The sequence below is a fragment of the Eschscholzia californica genome, unplaced genomic scaffold (assembly GCF_041429995.1).
Source record: "Eschscholzia californica isolate CP2 unplaced genomic scaffold, dmEscCali1.0.p SCAF_2, whole genome shotgun sequence".
NCBI lineage: Eukaryota > Viridiplantae > Streptophyta > Magnoliopsida > Ranunculales > Papaveraceae > Eschscholzia > Eschscholzia californica.
The window spans coordinates 41,440,180-41,462,261 of NW_028238309.1; the positions used below are offsets into that span (position 1 = coordinate 41,440,180).

At 36.4% G+C, this 22,082-nt stretch overlaps 3 protein-coding genes across 5 annotated transcripts; all 3 read left to right on the forward strand.

Moving 5' to 3' along the window:
• Positions 1-2,921: 2,921 nt before the first annotated feature.
• LOC147557985 (transmembrane protein (DUF962)) lies at positions 2,922-3,649 on the forward strand. The gene has a single exon (XM_086659543.1). The coding sequence runs from the start codon at positions 3,065-3,067 to the stop codon at positions 3,401-3,403; it is 339 nt and encodes a 112-aa protein (XP_086515669.1). The 5' UTR covers positions 2,922-3,064; the 3' UTR covers positions 3,404-3,649.
• A 9,373-nt stretch (positions 3,650-13,022) lies between these two features.
• Positions 13,023-18,201, forward strand: LOC147557986 (HMG-box (high mobility group) DNA-binding family protein). 2 transcript variants are annotated; one of them, XM_086659539.1, is made up of 8 exons: positions 13,023-13,290; positions 15,858-15,936; positions 16,102-16,259; positions 16,349-16,531; positions 16,826-16,883; positions 16,984-17,028; positions 17,791-17,871; positions 17,969-18,201. In XM_086659539.1, the coding sequence occupies exons 3-8, from the start codon at positions 16,180-16,182 to the stop codon at positions 18,017-18,019; spliced, it is 498 nt and encodes a 165-aa protein (XP_086515665.1). In that variant the 5' UTR covers positions 13,023-13,290; positions 15,858-15,936; positions 16,102-16,179; the 3' UTR covers positions 18,020-18,201. The 2 variants fall into 2 exon arrangements, with proteins under 2 accessions (XP_086515665.1, XP_086515664.1); XM_086659538.1 differs by having other exon boundaries at positions 16,121-16,259.
• Positions 18,202-19,216: 1,015 nt separating this feature from the next.
• LOC147557987 (uncharacterized protein At2g39920-like) lies at positions 19,217-21,985 on the forward strand. Of its 2 annotated transcripts, XM_086659541.1 has the most exons (5): positions 19,217-19,849; positions 19,981-20,300; positions 20,729-21,179; positions 21,266-21,466; positions 21,591-21,985. In XM_086659541.1, exons 2-5 carry the CDS (start codon positions 20,225-20,227, stop codon positions 21,784-21,786), a joined length of 924 nt encoding a protein of 307 aa, XP_086515667.1. In that variant the 5' UTR covers positions 19,217-19,849; positions 19,981-20,224; the 3' UTR covers positions 21,787-21,985. The 2 variants fall into 2 exon arrangements, with proteins under 2 accessions (XP_086515667.1, XP_086515668.1); XM_086659542.1 differs by having other exon boundaries at positions 19,511-20,300.
• The last annotated feature ends 97 nt before the right edge of the window (positions 21,986-22,082 follow it).

The following is a 22,082-nucleotide window of genomic DNA, read 5'->3' on the forward strand; positions in this document are numbered from 1 at the left end:
AAAAGGCCCGCGAGCCCGAGCCGCCCACGAACAGCCGAGCCTGATGTGACCATGGGCGTCCGGTGTCTGAGACGGACACTACCCGTCCGGACAGTCAAATTTAGTCGGTCCGGCACGAACAAAAGGTTATAACCGACATTGCGTCCAAGCCCGACCGATAAGCCTGACCGATTGATATTTTCGACCTACTTAGACATTTTAATCGTATATAGATAGTTATAATTAATTAATATAGTTAGCATTTAGACTACACGCTTTCACATATATACATAGGAAAGACTACGTTTCTTATTTCTAAAGCTTTCTATCTCTTTCATCTCAAAGAGTTTACAATGTGGGACTATATTTTATGGGCTTTGCTTGAGTGAAATCTTAATGGGTATCTTTTTTGGACACTCAAACAAAATAAACATTGTGCCCGGGTCCGACTGGTCTGGTACCCGGAATGCCCGACAACTTAGGCGGGCACAGACGGGCAACAAACAACCAAACTTTGTCAAGTGTCTGCCGATTTGTCGGGATGTCCGAAACGGACAAATTGAGAATTTGTTCGTTCCCACCGGACCAAAAGAGTAAGTGACCGTGGACTACCCGTCTGATCCGTTTCCCACCCCTACCTTTACCTAGTTCCACATAGTATAACGCTTATTCTTGGCACGGGCTTGCTTAAGATTACCCCACGCAGAAGGCCTACTAATATGCTAAAAGATGTTATGCTAGCTCTAAAAGGTCTTCCTATGCACTAATTTGACTAATCTGGCTAACGTTGAACTTGGTAAAATGAAATGGTTGAATAATTGAAAAATGAGATTATTCAGGAATACACATTGAATGCTGAGATTACGCATTGAATTTCTGGTAGTAGATTCATAAAGTAGGACCAAGTACACCATTTATGAAAGTTTTGTTTCACAATGGTTTGTGGATAAAAAAGTTGATCTGTTTGTGGAATTAAAGCAAGGAGTTTAACACTCGATATCTAGCTAGATTATGTTGCTCTACTTTATGAACAATCATATTAGGGAATGCGAAATTTTAGCCTATCCGGATGGGCTAAACATGTTCTTACTTTTTTTTTTTGTTGAAATTACATGTTCTTACTTAAACCCAGAAACATATTTCTTTTGTGTGCCATTAACTATGACAGACCATGGATCTTAAGGGTATGAAGTATGATACTCATACTCAAGCGTATAGTTTTCTTATTTTCCAAGACAAAGGTAGAGCTTTTTCAAGAACCTATGTGGTGTTGGCTTAAAGATGTCCTAACCTCCCTTCAAAATAAGGAAGAATATCATCTTCTCAGCCGTATGACGGATTTTTCAAGTTCTTCCTCAGAACTTTGGAGTAGTTCACAACACCTTTATCTGAAACTTATTTTTATATGAAGTTAGATCCCTCTTCGCTGGAAATGCTAGAGAAAGAGAGCAGAGATAGAAATAGAGAGAGGAGAAAAAGAAAGAAGAAGGAAAGAGAAGAAGAAGGAGGAGGAAGAAGAAGTGAAAAAAAAAGTTGCTGGTCGGAGATCACTGGTCGGCAACTGTTTGTCCCTTCACCGGAAATGGAAGAAGAAGAAGGAATGAGAAAGAAAATATTTTTTTTGTTATGGTTGCCGGCCGGAGATTCGCCGGCCGACAATCTCCGACAGGCGACAACCTATCGACGTTAATTGTGCCGTTAAGTCAAACATTAGTTGAGGCATTTGCCTCCTTTGCATAGATTGCCTTTAACCATTTTGAGAATTGCCTTTAGCAAGCTTGTCTTTAACAAGTCAGGCAATTGGCTATCAAACCTCCCAACCAAATTTGGGCCTCTCTCTATACCCTGATCTAGGGGTGGGAATCGGGCGGGTATGGGTACCCACGGGTAATTAGGTTTCGGGCTCGGGCGGGTCGGGTACTTGTACTCCTTGCCCACTCGGGCACTCGGGTAAATCGGGCGGGCAAATTCAAATATTTGAATGATCAAAGCCCGCCCATGCCCAGTTAAGGACTCGGGTGGATCGGGCTTCGGGAAAACGGGGGTCGGGTAATCTAACATAAATTTGATTTAAGTGTATACGTACAAGCTCACGGGCCAAATAGGGTACACGCAAAAATTTAGAGAGGTTGCCACCATTTAGCAGGTGCTTCCGACAGATTTTAGGGTCTAGAAGTTCGTTATATATAATTCCTAATCTCCTTTTCAATCCTAGTGGGGCAGTGTGGGACTATTGAATTCCCACCCATTTCAAAGACTAAACTTTTAGTCCCACACTATCATCTTAGTGTGAGAAAAACATGAGTTTTTTTTTTGAATTGTAAAGAAAAAAACATGAGAAAAACATGAGTTGGGGTTATATAATCTCTAATGCCATTACATGGTGAGAGACCTTCCATTACATGGTGAAAGACCATCCAAATCTGACGGTGAAGAGATAAAGAATGGGATGGAAAGTCTTCACCCAATGGCCTTTAATCCCACCTTTAGCACACACTAAGTAGTTGTACAAGTAGGTTTAACTGGGTATTAATCGGGTAATCCATCGGGCATCTCATTATGGGCTCGGGCGGACTGCTGGGCAGGCCTTCTCACCCATGCCCGCCCACTAAATTCGGGCGGGCGGGCGGGCAGTACCCACGTTCGGGCTTCGGGCATCCACAAGCTCATCGGACTCGGGCGTTCCGGATCGGATATCGGGCTCTCGGACTTTTTTCCCACCCCTACCCTGATCAGATCTCTTTATCCAGAAATTCCTCTCTCTACCCCATCTCTAGTGACAAGGTACCCAATCCCTCTTTAGAAGAAGGTTCTCTCAACCTGATCCAGATCCTAGAGAACTACCATCTACCACCACTCATAGCAGAAAACCCAGAGACATTTTCACAATTGAAAAGTCATGATCATCAATCTTGCTTTGTTTGATTTCTGATTAAAAAGTTAAAAGTAAATTGATCCTAGAACTAATTTAGTGGGTTTACTCCTAATTTGAGATTTGACTAGAAATCCCTAGTTTCAAATCCTTTGAATCTTTGATTTGGGGATTTTAAGAAAAAAAAAACCCCTAGTTTGGTAGTTTGAAGAGATGAATTTTAGAAGCTTGGATGAGTTTTGGAGCTTCTATGTAAATCAACATTCAAAAGCATCAACTCGACGGTGGCATTTCATTGGTACACTTATTGCTTTCTTCTTCTTAATAAATTCAATTATCTTCAAGTGGTGGTTCATCTTCTTTGTTCCAATTTTTGGTTATGGGTTTGCTTGGTATAGCCATTTCTTCATTGAAGGTAACTCCCCACAATCATTTGAACACCCATTTTGGTCTCTTCTCTGTGATTTCAAGATGTTTGGTTTGATTCTTACTGGCCAAATGGATAAAGAAATCAAAAGGCTTGGCAAGAGACCTATTTTGCAAGTCTTTTGATCATCTCCATCCTCAAAAACTTGTATGGTTCTTGAAATTCCAATAACTTCTTCTTGGAATCTTATCAATTCAACTCTGTTTAATTTCATTTTACATTGAAATTCCATGGAATAACAGTTAAGCAGATAAAGTGGGTCTTGTATTATTTTTTTTCTGTATAGAAACCTTTTGCTTTTGTTATGTAAATGGATCAATTGATTTAATCTTCTTCTATTAGTATATGATTCCAAATTTGGCTTTTGGATAGTGGTGATTCCTTGGTTCAGTTCATTTTCTTGAAGTTTTTGTGGGTTTTGGTTGAGATTGTGCAAATAAACAGTAGTATTTGCTCTCTATAATTCAGTGCCATTTTCAACTTAAATTTTTCAAACTAGACCTTTCTGTATATCTTTCCACTGGAAAGTAATGTGAAATGGTGAATAGTATCTTCTAACTCCCATATTATAAGTAAAAGTTTACTTTTTAGAGACTTTTAGGCTTATGCCCAGCTTGGTGTAGTGGCTTTGGAGCACGGGACCGCCAACTGTTTAGGCTAATCTGTGATGTCTTGGGCGAAGGTCGTGTCTGTTAGGTGGTCGCTCGTCCTAAAATCTAACTTAAGGGGGGGGGGGGGGGGGGGGGGGGGGGGGGGGGGTAGTGGAGCAAGACTTTCGCGGACTCTTGAGAGTCCGCGAAAGTCTGAGGCATTCAAATCCAGACATTTGAGAGTCCACGAAAGTCTGAGGCATTCAAATCCAGACATTTGAGAGTCTATGAAAGTCCGAGGCATTCGATTGTAGACAAAATATGTCCCAGACTTTGGTGGACTTCATAGTTTGATGAATTTGTGAAGGATTTGGGACAAATTTGGAAGCCAAAATGTCTTTAAAAAAACAAGAGACATTTGAAGTCCATCATGTGATAAAAAAACAATAATAATATTAAAATAATAAATGTCTACCAAATGTCCATCAATGTCCACAAATATTCACAGATGTTTACGAAAGTCGAAAAATATATTTTTGAAATGTTAGTATAAATATATTATTTCATGTGATTAAACAATAATAATAATATTAAAATAATAAATGTCTACCAAATGTCTATCAATGTCCACAAATATTCACAGATGTCTACGAAAGTCGAAAAATATATTTTTGAAATGTTAGTATAAACATATTATTTCATGTGATTAAACAATAATAATAATATTAAAATAGTAAATGTCTACCAAATGTCCATCAATGTCCACAATATTTACAGATGTCTACGAAAGTCGAAAAATATATTTTTGAAATGTTAGTATAAATATATTATTTCATGTAATTAAAAAATAATAATAATATTAAAATAATAAATATCTACCAAATGTCCATCAATGTCCACAAATATTCACAGATGTTTACGAAAGTCGAAAAATATATTTTTGAAATGTTAGTATTAATATATTATTTCATGTGATTAAACAATAATAATAATATTAAAATAATAAATGTCTACCAAATGTCCACAAATATTCACAGATGTTTACAAAAGTCGAAAAATATATTTTTGATTAGCACAAATATAATATGCATTACACATTTTGTCAATGGACTCAAGAATGAGCAAGACTTTCGCGGACTCTTGAGAGTCCGCAAAAGTCTGAGGCATTCAAATCCAGACATTTGAGAGTCCACGAAAGTCTGAGGCATTCAAATCCAGACATTTGAGAGTCCACGAAAGTCTGAGGCATTCAAATCCAGACATTTGAGAGTCTACGAAAATCCGAGGCATTCGATTGTAGACAAAATATGTCCCAGACTTTGGTGGACTTCATAGTTTGATGAATTTGTGAAGGATTTGGGACAAATTTGGAAGCTAAAATGTCTTTCAAAAAACAAGAGACATTTAAAGTCCATCATGTGATAAAAAAAACAATAATAATATTAAAATAATAAATGTCTACCAAATGTGATTAAACAATAATAATAATATTAAAATAATAAATGTCTACCAAATGTCCATCAATGTCCACAAATATTCACAGATGTTTACGAAAGTCGACAAATATATTTTTGAAATGTTAGTATAAACATATTATTTCATGTGATTAAACAATAATAATAATATTAAAATAGTAAATGTCTCCCAAATGTCCATCAATGTCCACAAATATTCACAGATGTCTACGAAAGTCGAAAAATATTTTTGAAATGTTAGTATAAACATATTATTTCATGTGATTAAACAATAATAATAATATTAAAATAATAAATGTCTACCAAATGTCCATCAATGTCCACAAATATTCACAGATGTCTACGAAAGTCGAAAAATATATTTTTGAAATGTTAGTATAAACATATTATTTCATGTGATTAAACAATAATAATAATATTAAAATAGTAAATGTCTACCAAATGTCCATCAATGTCCACAATATTTACAGATGTCTACGAAAGTCGAAAAATATATTTTTGAAATGTTAGTATAAATATATTATTTCATGTAATTAAAAAATAATAATAATATTAAAATAATAAATATCTACCAAATGTCCATCAATGTCCACAAATATTCACAGATGTTTACGAAAGTCGAAAAATATATTTTTGAAATGTTAGTATTAATATATTATTTCATGTGATTAAATAATAATAATAATATTAAAATAATAAATGTCTACCAAATGTCCATCAATGTCCACAAATATTTACAGATGTCTACAAAAGTCGAAAAATATATTTTTGATTAGCACAAATATAATATGCATTACACATTTTGTCAATGGACTCAAGATCTTAAAATGTCCCCAGGACATTTTGTCTATGGATCAAATGTCTTAAAATGTCTATAAAGACATTTTGTCTACAAACTCTCAATGTCTTGAAAATGTCTATGAACACATGTTATCTATAATAACTCATCCGAAATGTCTTGAAATGTCTATGGGACATTTTGTCTATAAAAGTATGTGAAAGTCCCGCTCCACTACCCCCTAAATTTCAAGAAGTAAGCTTGGGATGGAGACTTGTTGTATGTCTCGATACCAGCTGTGGATGGGGTTGGTGTCGTTGTAAAAATTGGTGCAAAAAGGTAAGGTTTTTTTACTGCATAACCAGTACCAAGCAATGAATGCACCATGTGCTTAAGTATCTGCACATCTTTTGAATGTCACACTTCGTCAGGTCAATTAATGCTATAGAGGGAAATAGGAAACCTTGTTAATAAAAAGGGTTATTTCCCTAATGGCCCTCTATTTTGTGACCAGCTCCCCGCCTGGCCCCCCACTTTACGAGAAATACCCATATAATCCTCTTCCGTTATAACACCGTTACTCTCTCTCTTCCTTTTCTTTTCTCTCTCCTCCAGCATGTTTTCTCTCTCTGCCACCTCGTTAAAACCAGCCACATCATCGTCTTCAAACTTTTTTTTTGTTTTCTCTCTCTTAAATTTTTTTTTTTTTTTAAATTCTCTCCTCTCTCTCTAAACTCCGGCGAAGGGGGTTTCCCTTCGCCGGAACTAGGTCTGTTCATCACGAACAGACCAGATCAGGGTCTGCTCGTGATGAACAGACCTAGCTCCGGCTAAGGGAAACCCCTTCGCCGGAGTTTAGAGAGAGAGAGAGGAGAGAATTTTTAAAAAAATATTTTTTTTTAGAGAGAGAGAGAAGAGAGCGAAAAAAAAAAGTTTGAAGGTCGCCGACCGGAAATTTGGCCGATCGACGACCCTTCCGGTGAAGACGATGATGTGGCTGGTTTTAACGAGGTGGTAGAGAGAGAAAAGAAATGGAAGAGAGAGAGTAACGGTGTTATAAAGAAAGGGGGCCATATGGGTATTTTTCGTAAAGTGGGAGGCCAGGCGGGAAGCTGGTCACAAAGTAGGGGGTCATTAGGGAAATAACCCTAATAAAAACCAGCATATATTTGTTTTATGATTATTTTTGTTAAAGTCATGGTTTTCTAACTGGTGTTCACAATAGTTCAGAAGTCTAATTTCAAACAGTATCATTCTCTTCTGGAAAGAATTTGTGGTGAAGATAATAGCAATGCTGTAAGAGATTAAAAATCTAAAAAGATAACTTTAACTATTATCAAGTCAAAGCAGGTTCTCAACCAAAAAAAAAGTCAAAACTGGGGCGGACCTACTAAGGGGTCTGTGGGGCCACGTGCCCCCACACCCCATAAACGAGTTCCCAGAGCGGAGCCAAGGTTCGGGGTCCTAACTCTAATTATGAGATTTATTATATTAAATTCAGTAAGTGCGATTCATGACATTTGTTAGGATTGGTGAACTGGTTTTTTTTTTTTTTTGTTGAATAGGCGAACTGGTTGTTTAGTTTTTTTTTTTTGAAGTTGCTTAGTTTGTTATACAACCCAATGGTCTGAGGTTCAAATCCAACAGTTGACAGTAGTTTTTTATTTACCAGTGTTTTGAAGAAATAAGTAAAGTTTCCGAGGCAATAAATTTTGGTGGAAACAATTTTTTTTGTTTCTTCCAAACACTACCAATTTCTTCTTCCACCATCTTTCCTCTCTCTCTTCATCCCTCTCTTTCCCCTCTCTCTCTCCTCTATATTCTCGATCTTTCTTTTTTTTTCAAAGTTCTGGCGAAGGGGAGTCCCCTTTGCCGGAACCCTCGTCTGGTTTTGATTTTTGGATGATAGAGAGAGACAGAGAATACAATAGTAGGATGGATTCAATTAAATGGGTGTTATGGTTTTTTTGAAGTAACTGGATTTCCTCAAACATCAGGTTCAAAGATGATTTTATAAGATTTGTGGTGGTTCTGAAGCAGCTGAAGTAGGTTTGTTGAGAGAAGAGATACAACTTTTGGGTTGATTGAGAATGGATTGAAAAATGGAAACGGGTTTTCAACAACAAGTTATCAATTAATGTATGTAATGGATCAATGTGAGGGAAATTTGAGTTCAGGGGATTGAATGTGTTAAATCAGTTGTTCAAAATGCTCAAGTTGAATGTGGTGGATCAATTTCTGGTCAGATTTATCTTCAAAAGTGTTATATTACTTATAGTTATTACCCTAATGGAGTTCCTAGAAATTCTTATTCTTCTTGAGATAAACTAACCCTAAACCTAATGATCCTTCTTAATTGGGGTTGGGGGGGGGGGGGGGGAGTTTTTTATTTTTGTGTTTTTTTTTTTTGGTGAATCAATGGGTTTTTTCTTCCTCTGTTTATAAATCTATATAAATTGGTGGTGATTAATGATGAGATTTTGATTGATAGGAGGAGGAAGAATAGGGACAATTGAGACACAAAATGTGGGGAAAACAACAACAATTGTAGTGGGAGGAACAACAGCTGCTGAATTTGCAGGAAGAGAGATAGAGAGAGGAGAGAGCGAGGCGGCCTGCGGTGGTCTGAGAGGGAGAGTTGGCCAGAGAAGGGAGAGAAGAGAGATAAGGTGTGTTTGGATTGATTAGATTGAGTTTTTTTTGTTTTCCACCGTCTTCCCTGGAAACTTTTTAGCTTTCCCCAAAGCGCTGACCTTTTTTTTTCATTTTCATTTGAACTACTTTCGTGTTAGCTCCCTGTGTTTATCTATTTTAAATTTAGGCCCCCTATTTTTTCTTTTTGGTCATTTTTTGCTCATTGAATTTTGTCCTCATTTTGTTAGACTTCATATGCGCTATTATTGATATGATCCAACAAAGTTCGAATTTAATCTGCCAACTAAATTTGAATCTATAACCTAATTACCTCATACCTAATTTTGAGCCAAAATCCCTTCATTTGCTTTAAACGAAGATATTGAATTCTCAATTAATTTGGACGTCAATTTGGAGGTGAGTTTTTTTATCCGATTTGGTACTCATTGGTATACTTTCTTCTTTGAAGTTTACATTGGACGTCACTTCAGGGTTATGTTCAATTTCAAGGAAAACAATAGGTTTTCAGATTTCTACAATTCTTGATGTTGGTTAAACATTAATGATGTTGCGAAATTCTAGACATTAACAACAGAGACATAGTTCGAGGGACTGTAGATTCTATTTTGGGTAAGAAACAAAGATTTGTTTCTCAAATGGAAGATGAAAATGGTGTGACAAATTTGAATGCTAATGATAAATGGGAAGAATTTGAAGATGAGAGATGGAAGAGAGATAAACTGGATGGTTTTATCGTTTCTAAATAAAGGTTTGTTTTCTTTGTTGGTCTTTAGGACCTGTTTTTGTTGATCTTTAGGATCCTTTTGTTGGTTTCGTGTTTAGTCTAGATCGAGTGTTTGATCATGGACAACCAATGGGAGTTTCTTTAACAACTTACAACTCTCTCCACCGATGTACCGGAATCAATGACATCATAACAATTTGTAGTTTAAGACTCAAGTTTAATCTGACTGAAGAAAAAGAGGCGCATACCAGAGATCTACACGCCAACGGTTGACGGTGAGAAGAGAAGAAGGTGGAAGAAGCAACGGTTATAAAACTTCCCACTATGGTTAGTGGCGAGTGACTGCACCAGAAAAGTAGCCACCAGTTAGATCAGGCAGCTCTAGAGGCGACCTAAGTGGGCATAACTCTTTCTAGACATGTCGAGACTTTGTCTACACCAGATAAGACTGAGTCTAGACCAGTCTAGACTCTGTCTAAACCAGTGTAGACTCTGTCTAGATCAGCATAGACTTTGTCTAGGTAAGTCTAGACTCTGTCTAAACCAATGGAGACTATGTCTAGACATGTCTATTTTGTAACAATGTTGCCTAATACGTTAAAACAAACCAAATTACGTTTATTATACTTCAAAACTATTACATTACTTACTAACAGAATACATAAAGCGCTACAACAACACTATTGCAATACTAATTGCCAAATTTCATAATGCACTACAATACAAAACAAATGCTCATGGGTTCCATTAGGAATTACCCTACAAAACAAAGACAATTTCATTATTTGTACGTACTAAAATTACTACCAACTTCCAAAATACATACAAACATGAGACGAATTCAACATGAAAATTGACAAAACATAAGATGAATTCAACATGTAAATTGACAATAAGCAATACATAAGATGTAATAATGAAGATGGAGTAAGAACAAACTTCGACAAACATGAACAATACTTTCATTCATTGAGGACTATTAACAAACACATGGTGAACATTGTCAAGCAAAGTAACCAATGCATAAGCTTAAGATAAAACCCAAGCAAAAATTAAAAATTAACAATACATTAGATGAATTTAACATCAAACAATAGATAAATAATCAAAATATAACATAAAACAATGTAATCATGAAGTTATATGAAGGTAAAATCTTAGGAAGATGAACAATTACCTAAATAAATCAAAAACCCATACAAAACCAAACAAAACAACATATAATATGAAACAAATTAGCAATGAAGATGAAATAAGGTAAATTATAACAAAGAACTTACCTCAACAAATCAACCAAACCCTAACCGAGCAAAAAATTGGTCGAAATTTTCGATGAAGAAGAAGACATTTAAGATTGAAACCCTAGATGGGAGTTAAGTTTCAAGATTTGGACTCAATTGCATTGATTAATGTCATACAAATCAAAGAGATAAGGTGGAATCATTTAGAGAACTCTAAAAACCCATCATATTTCGTTCTAGAGAGAGAATTCGGTTTTGGGCTTTCTCGGTTTGGCTTGTTGTGTTTAGTTGTCTAGAAAATCTAGACCTCGTTTTATACTCAGGGGTAACTATGGAAGGAAATGGTAAAGATGGGGTCACTTGAGAGCAAAACTAGAAAATAAAGGTCACTTAACCAAACTATTTTGGGTCAAAGGTCATTTGACCCAAATTCCCCAAGAAATTCAACTCTTCTCGGCCCACTACCGAGCAACTCGACTACGTCAACACCGTGAAAAGGGGCCGAGACCTGACTGGGTTGCCTCGTTTGGAATTTGTAGTATTTTTTTGGGTAAATTCTATCTTGGCCCCCTAAAGATGACCAACTCATCAAAATGTCGCCCTAAAGATGATCAGCTTCTAAAATAGCCCCTTAAATTTGTTTTCCGTCTATTTCTTCGTTTGTCAATAACTACTCTGTACTTTTACTACCAATCTTACCCTTCTCAACATTTATTTTTGCCAGGTATGAGAAATAAATTTCTTTACTTTTCCCTAATGAGATTAGATTTTATGATGATTTCACCTCACACCAGTCGAGGTGCGTCAATGAAAGTTGAAATTTACTCATTTTTAAATTAAATCACACCACTACAATTTTTTATCCCAAGGTTTCCTCTACTGCTACCACATTTTTTCTTTTTAAAGGTTTTAGAAAATATGTTCAAATTTACTTTTGGGGAATACTAAGAGAGGGAAAGGTATAATGGATCAAACATGTTCTTACTTCTGAAGATAAAGATGATGATTGGATGCTTGTTGGTGATGTTCCACGGGAGTAAGTCATTCTCTCTCTCTCTCTCTCTCTCTCTCTAAACTCACATATTTATCTCTCTAAACCATCTCTTTATGTTTTTTATGTCTTGGTCCAACATTGGTATATGTTATTTTTGCAGTATGTTTGTTTCTTCATGCAAGAGATTCAAAATCATGAAAGGATCAGAAGCTAGGTGATTGGTTCTAGTTGTTAAAATCTACAAATCTAAAAACAACTTACATTGAAGATGAATTGACGCTGTGATTGAGACCTGTCGTTAATAAAAAAATCAGGTTGGGTTCTAGAAGGAGATGAAGAAAGTGTCATGGCAGATTTTAAAGGTTGTTGAAAGAGAGGAAGGAAAAAAAATCATCTTTGGTACCAGAACGGGTTATGATTGGCTTGTGATGCTTTCATGAACTTTGGATTGAAGTATATTATGGGTACACAAGAGAGAGAAACATAGTGGATCATTTAATGATCTTTTGAAGAACAAGAAGCCATTAAAGCTGATGAAGTAAGCAGGAGTTATGGAGTTCTCACCCTACTTCGAAAATTGAAAAAGAATTTATTGATTAGAGAAATAATAATGAACCTTGGGACCTTAAAATCTTTTTGGACAGACAAAAAGATATTGTCAGAGGGGTAAATTGAGTAAAAGAATGCTGCATCACTAACGTCTAACGGAGATGAAGACGGAAAAATAAAAAAAAGGGGCAAATCAGAAGCTGGTCATCTTTAGGGAGCCATTTTGGTGACGTGGTCATCTTTAGGAGGCCAAAATAGAATTAACCCTAATTATTTTTATAGGCCAGCGCTTTGGGGAAAGCTAAATAGTTTCCGGGGTGTGAAATTTTAAAGGAAATATGCAAAATTTAGAAAATTTTCCAGGAAAACATATTTTATGTGGAATATGTTTCAAAATAAAAACCATCCACCTCACCTCACTCTCTCTCTCCACCTCACCTCTCTCTCTCCACCTCACCTCACTCTCTCTCCACCTTACCTCTCTCTCTCTCCCCACCACTCTCTTGTCTTCTCCGATCAGGTCGTCGACCGGAAAATTTTCCAGCCGGCGGCCTAGTCGGAGAAGACAAAGAGAGTGGTGGGGAGAGAGAGAGAGAGAGAGGTGAGGTGTGGAAAGAGAGAGGTGAGGTGGAGAGAAAGTGAGGTGAAGTGGAGAGTTTTTTTATTTTTATTTCCCTAAGTTTATTTCCCTATAACAACTTACAAAATAAAATTGGCAAACAAAATTGACAAATTTTTGACCAAGTCTTCGCACCCCCGAACACTATTTTGCTTTCCCAAAAAGCTGGCCTTTTTATAATACCAGGGTTGATTTGGTAGTTTATCTATTATAATCTTTTTAGGGTTTTCCAACGGGACTTCGGTTTGAACTTCGACAGAATTGGGCGACAGCAGTAGGGAGAGGGGGAAATGAACAAGGAAGAAATCCTACAAAATCATAGCTAGGAACAACCGAACTAATTTATTCTTTCACTGTTACTCTTCAAGAATCAAAATCCAAGTTAAGGTTAGTAATTATTCTGTAAAAAGAACCTAGATTTCATTCATTTGAGCAATAATTTGAAATTCTTCAATGGATTTAGTGTAGGTTCTGGTTGTTCTTCAATGGGTATATTCTTCACATATTTATTTGATCTGATCTTATAGTTTAAAACGAAAATCTAGTGTTGAAATTTTAGTATACCTTGTGATGTAAGCTCAATTTTCGGTCGGATTTTTTTGATAGTAATGGGTGATCATGAAGATTTTGCATAATTTTAGTTATAACTGGTTAACCCTCCTTATCGTTTGGTAATTGAAGCAGCTTAACTGATTAAGTTTATAAAATTTATACAGTAAACACCAGTTTAGGTAAAGTTCGAATCGCTTTATTCTCCATAAATGTATTTACATAATTACATGTTCATTTAGCCCTAAAGAAGAACATTTGAAATTTCAGTACACAATTTCGAAAAATTCGTGCTGTCATTATTTGCCCTCTATAAGTTTGAAGCTTTTTCAAAAATTAACTAAATCCTTTTTTTTTCCTTGAATGCTGGTGAATTGCTATTCTATGTTGTTTAGGGCGTGAGGCGAGGCGACAGACGCGTGTCCTCGCCTTAGCGAGCTTAGGCACGCTTGGGCGACCGGCTCAGACAAACTATATAATTCACAATACATAAAGAAGTAACTAAAAAAGAGAAAGAAATTAAAAATGAAAAGCAGATAACAACGTATGATAGGCATTGATAGCAACCATACTCTGTTTTTGGCAGCAAAACAGAGTATGGTTGCTGACTGCTGATTTAAAGTGAAGCAGGAGGAGGAGGAGGAGGAGGAGGAGGAAACGAGTAACTTAGAACAGTAAAAACATTAGAAAAAGTGAAGAACAAGAACAGTAAAAACAAAAACATTAAGAACAAGAACATTAGAACAGTAAAAAACGAGTGAAGTTAAGAAGAAGAAGTAAAGAACAAGAACATTAGAACAGTAAAAACAAGTTGCTAGCTTGCTGCAAAGGGCAGTCTAGAACAGTAAAAACGAGTGAAAAGAAGAACTTAATGAAGTTAAGGATAAGTAAAACAGTAAAAACGAGTGAAGAAAGCAAGGGTTACCTGCTGAAAATCAGTGAACTAGCTAGAGAATAAGTGATAACCGAGTCATGTAGAGAGAAGAAATAGAAAGTACAGAAGATGAAGAAGAAATAGAAACTAGAAGAAGGAGAAGATGAAAAGGGAAGGAATCGAGTTACCTAGAGAGAAAACCCTTGAACTTTGGAGAAGAAGGATGTGAACTTTGGAGAAGAACTCTCGGTCATGGAGGATGAGTCGTTTAGGGCAAGAGTAGAGAGAGAAAATGATTTGAAAAATCGATTTGGGTGGACTGTTGAGTTTGGACTAAAAGCCTAAAAACTTAAAATTTCTTTGGACACCCACCTATTCGACTTGGGCCAGTTCACGCTTCCCCTGGGGCGCCTAATGGCGCTCGCCTAAGCGTCTGAAGGCGCCACCAGGGGAACCCAGGGGATTCGCCTCCAAATGAGGTGAACCCTTTGGCAACCTGTCGCTTTGGGCGCCTAGGTGATGCCTTTACAACATAGCTCGTATTACATTATGCAAAAGTAATACTTAACAACTAATGGAATTGGGTTATTATTACTCATCTCAAAATCGGCAGTTGCTATGGTTATTATATGAATTTGATGTTATTGCATAATGTTTGACTCGATAAAATTGTGGATATTGATATTACATCATATAACTCTTATTCGTTTTGCCTGTATTAGTTGCCAAGTTTTAATCCTCTTATATCCATATGTTTATCTAGGTTGAAAAACCTAGACATTTGATCCGAACTTTACGACCGAAGATGGATTCGTTTTTAAAAAACAACCAAAACCAACATTCAAAGATTTCGACTATGGTTATCTTGGCTATGTCCTAAGTTTCTACAATGGTTTCTTAGTATATTTATGTATCCCTTATTTATGAGAGTGGGAGAGAGCTAAGAGCATCTCCAATGCAACACTCAAATTGAAAAACTCAAAGTGCCATCTAGGATTTTTAGAGTTTTTTTGTAAAAACTCTGTCCAATGCAACACTCAATTGTGATCTCAAAATGATGTGGAATCATTTGATGTTCAGATATCTCAAGAAGAAACTCAATATTTGAGATTTCTTTTGAGGATCTCAATTGACCACTCAATATTAAAAGCAAATCTAACCATCTAGGAAATGACACCTAAGTTAATTTTAAGTTTTTAGAATGTTGCATTGGAGATGTCTTTTGAATTGAGGATCTCAAAATTGACATCTAGGAAAGAGAAACTCAATTGAGCCTTGACATATAGGACAACTTGAGATTTTTTTAGTTTTGCATTGGAGATGCTCTAAGTTTTATAATGGTTTTTTAGTATAGGATGTATTTTTTATTTATGAGAGAGAGAGAGAGAGATTTAAACTACCCTTTAGATATATAAGCGACAGAGTGATCAATGAAAATATTAGTACTTTGATTTTGCTTATTCTACTTTTCATTTTTAGTTTGTCAAATTAAGCTCTTGTATATATTTTACAAAATGTGTTATTTTGGCAGGTAGGAAATTGAACAAATACCATACTTTCGTACAAGAGGATATATGACAAACGAGAAAATTATTTTTCATTCTCACTAGGTATTATGTTCATCATTTTATTTTTCTGAGTTACTTAAACTTTAAATGGGAAAGTTAATTGTGCCTTTAGATTATTAGATATTAGTTTTGGAAGTAGTATATGGATCTTAAGTAGAAGATAGGTTTTATAGTTACTTCCTCATAATCTTTTTTACTAACTTTAAGTGAGAGGTCTGCCCCCCAGATCTGAAATCCTGCATCTGACCCTGATCGTGAAACCAGAGAGACAGAAGAGATAAAGAGATGGGAAAGAAAACGGCGAAGACGAAGAAATCTCACTCTGCGTCTGCTTCCATTGATGAAATTTCAAAGATATCTCATACGTAATCGAAAAACTTCACCTTTCTTCTCTCACTTTTTTCTTCTTCTCTTCATTATATAACGTTCTTTCGTCCTATTGTGTTGTTTTCAGAAACAAGTTATTGAAGCCAAGATCACCTGAGAAAATGAAGATGACGACGAGACAAACCATAGCTACTCGGAAACTAAACAACCTCATAATCTCCCCAAACAAGTCCATAACAATCGAAAAGAAAAAAAATAAGGAGGATGCCAAAATGCCCAAGAAACCCCCTACTGCCTTCTTCTACTTCTTGTAAGTGCTCCCTCTCACTCGCCCTCTCTCCAATTACCCCCCCCCCCCCCCTCCCTTTGTATGTGTCCTTTCGTTCCCTAATTTTGTTTTTCATGTCTCATCTCATGAGTTTTAAGTTCAACCTAACTAAAAACTCCAAGGGTGGAGCTCCGTTCTAATTACGGGACACTGTTCCCCCTCCAAATTATTTTAATGCATTAGTCTAACCTAAAATTTAAGCTTTAACTGAGTGAACCATTTGGAAATAAAGTTATTTATGCCGTGTTGTATGTACGCTGTTCTTTCTTTTTGAAGGGAACACTTCCGTAAGGATTACCAGGCGCAGAATCCAGATGTCAAATCCATGCGTCATGTAAGAAGTGATACTTCATGTTCTTTTGTACTTGATTCATGTCGTAACGCTGTTAATTTTATTTCGTAACTGTGGAATTTGTTATATTTCAATTACACAGGTTGGCAAAGCATGTGGGGATAAGTGGAAAACTATGACATATGAGGTCTGTCAACATCTCAAACATTTTTTTATTCGTTCTAGTCATCTCCTAGTTTCTCTTTTCCCAAATATTAGCATATTTTAACATGGTGTGAAGATTGATCTCCCTTGGTTTCCTAGGAATTTTTTAGTTTGTCTATTTGGTTTGTTCATGCTGGATTTGAACCTTTGATCTCCATATGAGAATGTGGAGTTGTTTTGGTTGTAATTGACTGAAACCAAGGCACAGACATGCACATACACATTTCTGCACACACAGGTACACAGACACGCTCGTTACTGCACTAGCAGACACTCAGGCACTACTACACGTGCAGACACATTAGTTGATCGCGACAAAAGACCTAAAGTAATGCACAACATTACCACCCACGACTGGTGCAGTTTGCACAATGGAGATCGAGCAATCCCCTCCCTTAAGACTATACAAGTCTTTAGTCTCTTTCTTGAAGAGACATCATTTTCTTGACAAATCACAGTGGCCACTTTGGCCCATCTTTCCTACTCGCACATAACTGTTCTTGTATGTGGTTTGTCATTAGCTTATGACGTTATACCTGGTTGTAGTTGGAGCTTTACATTTTGGTAAGTAACTGAGTATGATCTGTGGCCACAGACCTGTATCTACATTTCTCTATTGGTGGAGCCTTTAGTGTCTTGTGCCATCTTCCTAAATTGTGAAGAACACGTATAAGTAGAATAGCTTCTAGATGAAAAGCACCTATAGATATCAATGTACGATAATTCTTTTTCTCATTTTTACTAGGAGAAGGTACAATATTATGATATAGCTACAGAAAAGAGAGCGGAGTTTGAGGAGGCTATGGTGAGATATAAAAAGAGACAGGTATTTGTTTTCTCAATTGTTTTCTAGTTTACGCGTATCTTTCACTGTCTGTGCTTGTGGCTGCGTGTGGAGTTGACATGTACGTTTTTATTAACAGGAAAGTGGCGAAGATCAAGAAAGTGATGGTGATTCGGAATTCGACGAGTAGTGATGGCTGAATAGGAATGTTGTGTTTAGGATGTATATTTGTTTCTTGCATCTCACAAAGATTTTCTCTATTGAATTCGCCTTTCTTTTTGGTTTTTTTTTTTGTAAAGTATGATCCCAAAACATTCTGTATGAAGAAAACCATGTTACGTTTGTGCTGAATTGAAAATCCATTACGAAAAATCTCGAATGTGATACTTAGTCTCGTGGTAGTCTATATTGTAAACTGTGTGCGGATTTTATACATCCCTCTCTGCAGGAATATGAACAGTTTCTCCAGTTCCGCCATTTCCTAATTTAAGGTCTTGGATGACCATGAGTTAACTCAAGAGTTACGAAACAATATTGCAAGATTAACTTCCAAATTAAAGTTCAAAGTGAGTGAAGTCACAGGTCCAGAGGATTTGGAACTCTGGTTACTTTCAAGTTTTTCCACATTTATGTCTAGTAAAGATGTCAGCCATGCAGCTCTACTGTGGATCCAGATAGATTTTGTCGGACATTTTAACAAAAAAGAAATAGATTTTGTCGGTAAGAGTATTAGCCAAAAACCGTAGTAAGCTCATCGACAATAAGGACTACACAAGGCATCGAGCCCAACTCAGCCTACTTGTTCAGTCCAAATCCACGAGTTCTCTTTGAAGCCCAACTCCACACGTTCTTTTCGAAGTATTGTGTGTTCACTACAAAGGCCAAACCCATGAGTTCTCTTTGAAGCCCAACCACTGGTTCTTTTTGATGCCCAATGCGTAAGGCAACCATCAAGCACATAATACAAGGCTGAAGCCCATTGAAAGATGCTTTAGACATCCCACTCTCCGCGCATTAGGATCTACATGTATCCCGCACTCTCCGTACTCCATGCTTGAGTCTTTAGCTATCTATCTGCTAAAAAGATTGTCTTAGGAAACAAAATAAAAAGGGATGGAGAATAGAGACTTGAAATTTGCTCCCTTTCGATCGAAATTACTTGAAGGTTACAAAAAAACAAATTACTTTCCAAGATATGACAAACCTTTGTGAAACTACACCAAGTAATTTGTGGAGATTTCACTCAAGGAGCAACCATTACAACCCTATATCAGATTGTAAGGCCACATTCCATATATTTCTTGTAGTAATGATAGACGAATAAAGAGTCAAAGACGAACTCAATTATAAATAGATCCAACGACTCAAACCGTCCAGTAAACAATTCACCTTTGGGTGTAAAAGATCTTGGACTACGATAGGAAATTCCCTTCGATTCGGATTTTTCTTTATGAATCTTCCTCTCAGTTTTGATCTTGTTGAATAGTTTTTTTTTTTTTTTTGTAATCTTCTTGAATAGTTGGATATATGGCAAGTTGTCAAATTGTGAATGGGGAAAAGAACAAAATTAATAATGGTAGTCATGCATGAAACTAAATGACAAATCAGAGGCTGGCACTTGGATTCGCTTTCCCTTTGTCTTCAATTATTATTAGTCTCACGTTTTCCTGTTATCTCTCTCTTATCCACCAAACCTTGATGAAACTTTTTCATGTTCAAGTTATCCATTATACCCTTAAATTGCAACCTCCCACCACAACCCTATTAAAAGTTACCAGATTTATTTTCTTAATATTAAGTTAAACTTTTTAGTCCCACATAGCTCAATGCTAGTATATTATTATCAACCATTGCATTATTGGACCTTCTACTTGTCCTATGACAGAGAGAGAGAATAAAGTCTAACTAATATTGATTGAGTGATGAAGGGTAACTTGAGATTTCTTGGGTTCTTATATTCTGGTGCAATTTCTATTTGGAGCTGTTCTATGAATCACACCCTCTTCAATCTTGCTCTCAGGTGTACTTTCACTCATTTCTCTCAATTTCAAGAATAATTAATGAAATTTAAACCTCGAAATTTGATAGTTGTTTACTTGTTTGTTGTCATGAGAGCCTAATTAGTTCACATGATTCTTGTCAATATGATAGGCAAAGATGTTGAGAGCTTGAGACAATAGTTTGGGTACCTGATATATGGAGTTTATTGCGAGTTCCTTGCCGAACTAACTTGTGTATATAGACGATGCGGAGTTTATCGTAGCTGATTTTGTTCGAGGAAAGGAATATATGCTTCTGTCTTTCTAAAGAACTAGAAAGGAATCGGTATTAGTTTGGAATTTAGCTCATCTTGCAGATTGTTTAGGGCCTTATTGTTTGGGTTGGTTACTCTACGATGTCTTTTTTCGAGGATCAAATGGAACGAAGGAACTCCTCAACTTATAGCCTTATTTCAAGTAGAGGAGGGTCCGGTATGTCGAATGTTCTTCATTTTCTTTTTTCGAAGTATTATCTGACTGATTTACCAAAATACATGTAATAACTTATCACAAGAAAATAAACAACATTAATAACTAGTTGCAAACAAGATAAGAGAAATTACAAGGTTTAGTCAAAGACCTACTCGACCGCAAAAATAGCAAAATTGTTTCAATATATATGAAGAACAAGATTACAAATATTTCACAAGAGCTTCTCATGAGGAGCCCTAAAGCTCTTACCTCCTTTTCACCCTAAATATGAAAAACAGAATAACTCTGATACACTGGTAGCCATCACCTTACAAATAGTACTAGAGCTATACAGAAGTAAATGGGTCGAGTAAACACTTCTCGTCATATATGTCTTTGGGAATTCGAATGTCAATTTGCCCTTTAATTCTATATCCTTATTTATGCAGAACTGGGTAGCCGATATCCGATGGAGTCAGGTTTCTACGTAACATCTTTCGTTGCGACAATCTTCACAGCGGCACTTATAATACTCGGAGTTCTTTTCATGACATTGCTGATCACTTTAACAGTCATGTTACAATCTTGCCAAAACCAAACTGGTGGAGAAATTTGGCAGCAACACAAAACAGCAGATGCAAATGCCTACTGTAAACTCTTCGCTTTACATGCAGATCTTAACAGATTACAACCAGACGACTTTCCAACAATTTGTCGTGCGCATATTACTCGATACATCGTTGAAGGTCTATATTTCAGAGATTTGAAGTTAAGCATTTTGATGGCAAAGACATACTTCAGTAGTTTAACACCAAGAGACAGTTTCGATGTTGTTTTGATCGATATAGATCATATATTTTATACAAGTAATCTCCTGAACACCAGCAAGTTACAGTCTCGGTAATCCTCAATGACCTAATTCAAGATATTTGATTGTCTTTATAGCTATCTTTTTAGCCATTTGAAATGTGGTTCTTGTGATACAGATTTGTTTCTTATGATAGTAATAACTGGTTGGAAGAGGTGAATAGTTCCGTTCGAACAATTTTTCTTGACTTATTCGCCACGCTTGAAGACAGTGGTTGGTCCTTGGTTTATATCACTAAGAAATCCGAGAAGCAACGAAATGCAACCAAAGAAATTCTTGCTTCTGCAGGATATGGAGGTCGGGCTTCTCTGATTATGAGGTAGTAGTTCCCTTGCCTTAAGCTAATTCATCTTACTTTTACTTGATATATTCATCTTGGATGGTTAAAAATAACCAACTTGAGTATCTTCTGAAATGCGATCTGACAGTCTTTAATCGTGCAGATCAGATGAGGAAATGAAAATGGAGAGTTGGGAGTACTTTTCTCGGAGAAGAAGAGAACTCTGCAACCAGGGATTCCGTATTGAAGCTGTAATTAGCAGCAGAATTGATGCCTTAACTGGCCCGTGCAGAGGAAACCGTAGCTTCAAGCTTCCCGTCCCTTTTCATGAGTTGGAGAGCGACTTCAAGACGTTATAACTGCTTCGAGATTGTCCGACTTTGACAATTGAAATGGCGAAACCCATAAATGTGTTTTGTTACAGAGGTTAGTCCAGTCTATAGTAGGTCTGTATATACATATACATATATTGTTCATATTGTAAAGTAATATTGAAGGAAAACAAGATGACATTTAAACCTCGATTGAATGGCAACAAAGGTTTTTTACTTTTATTAATGGGAGACTGACTTGCAAACCTCTCAAAAGAGTAACTTGTTAGGTTGAATCCTCAGCATAGAAAGGGATCTCCTTGATTAGAAGTCCAAGTAACTTG

What these genes read in the sequence shown, in the direction of transcription:
- LOC147557985 (XM_086659543.1), top strand. Translation starts at nt 3,065, where the DNA reads ATGAATTTTAGAAGCTTGGATGAGTTTTGGAGCTTCTATGTAAATCAA.
- LOC147557986 (XM_086659539.1), top strand. Translation starts at nt 16,180, where the DNA reads ATGGGAAAGAAAACGGCGAAGACGAAGAAATCTCACTCTGCGTCTGCT. An exon ending in ATTTCAAAGATATCTCATAC is followed by an intron (nt 16,260 to 16,348) that starts GTAATCGAAAAA and finishes TGTTGTTTTCAG; the next exon opens with AAACAAGTTATTGAAGCCAA. An exon ending in GGAAAACTATGACATATGAG is followed by an intron (nt 17,029 to 17,790) that starts GTCTGTCAACAT and finishes CATTTTTACTAG; the next exon opens with GAGAAGGTACAATATTATGA.
- LOC147557987 (XM_086659541.1), top strand. Translation starts at nt 20,225, where the DNA reads ATGTCTTTTTTCGAGGATCAAATGGAACGAAGGAACTCCTCAACTTAT. An exon ending in ACCAGCAAGTTACAGTCTCG is followed by an intron (nt 21,180 to 21,265) that starts GTAATCCTCAAT and finishes CTTGTGATACAG; the next exon opens with ATTTGTTTCTTATGATAGTA. An exon ending in CGGGCTTCTCTGATTATGAG is followed by an intron (nt 21,467 to 21,590) that starts GTAGTAGTTCCC and finishes TTAATCGTGCAG; the next exon opens with ATCAGATGAGGAAATGAAAA.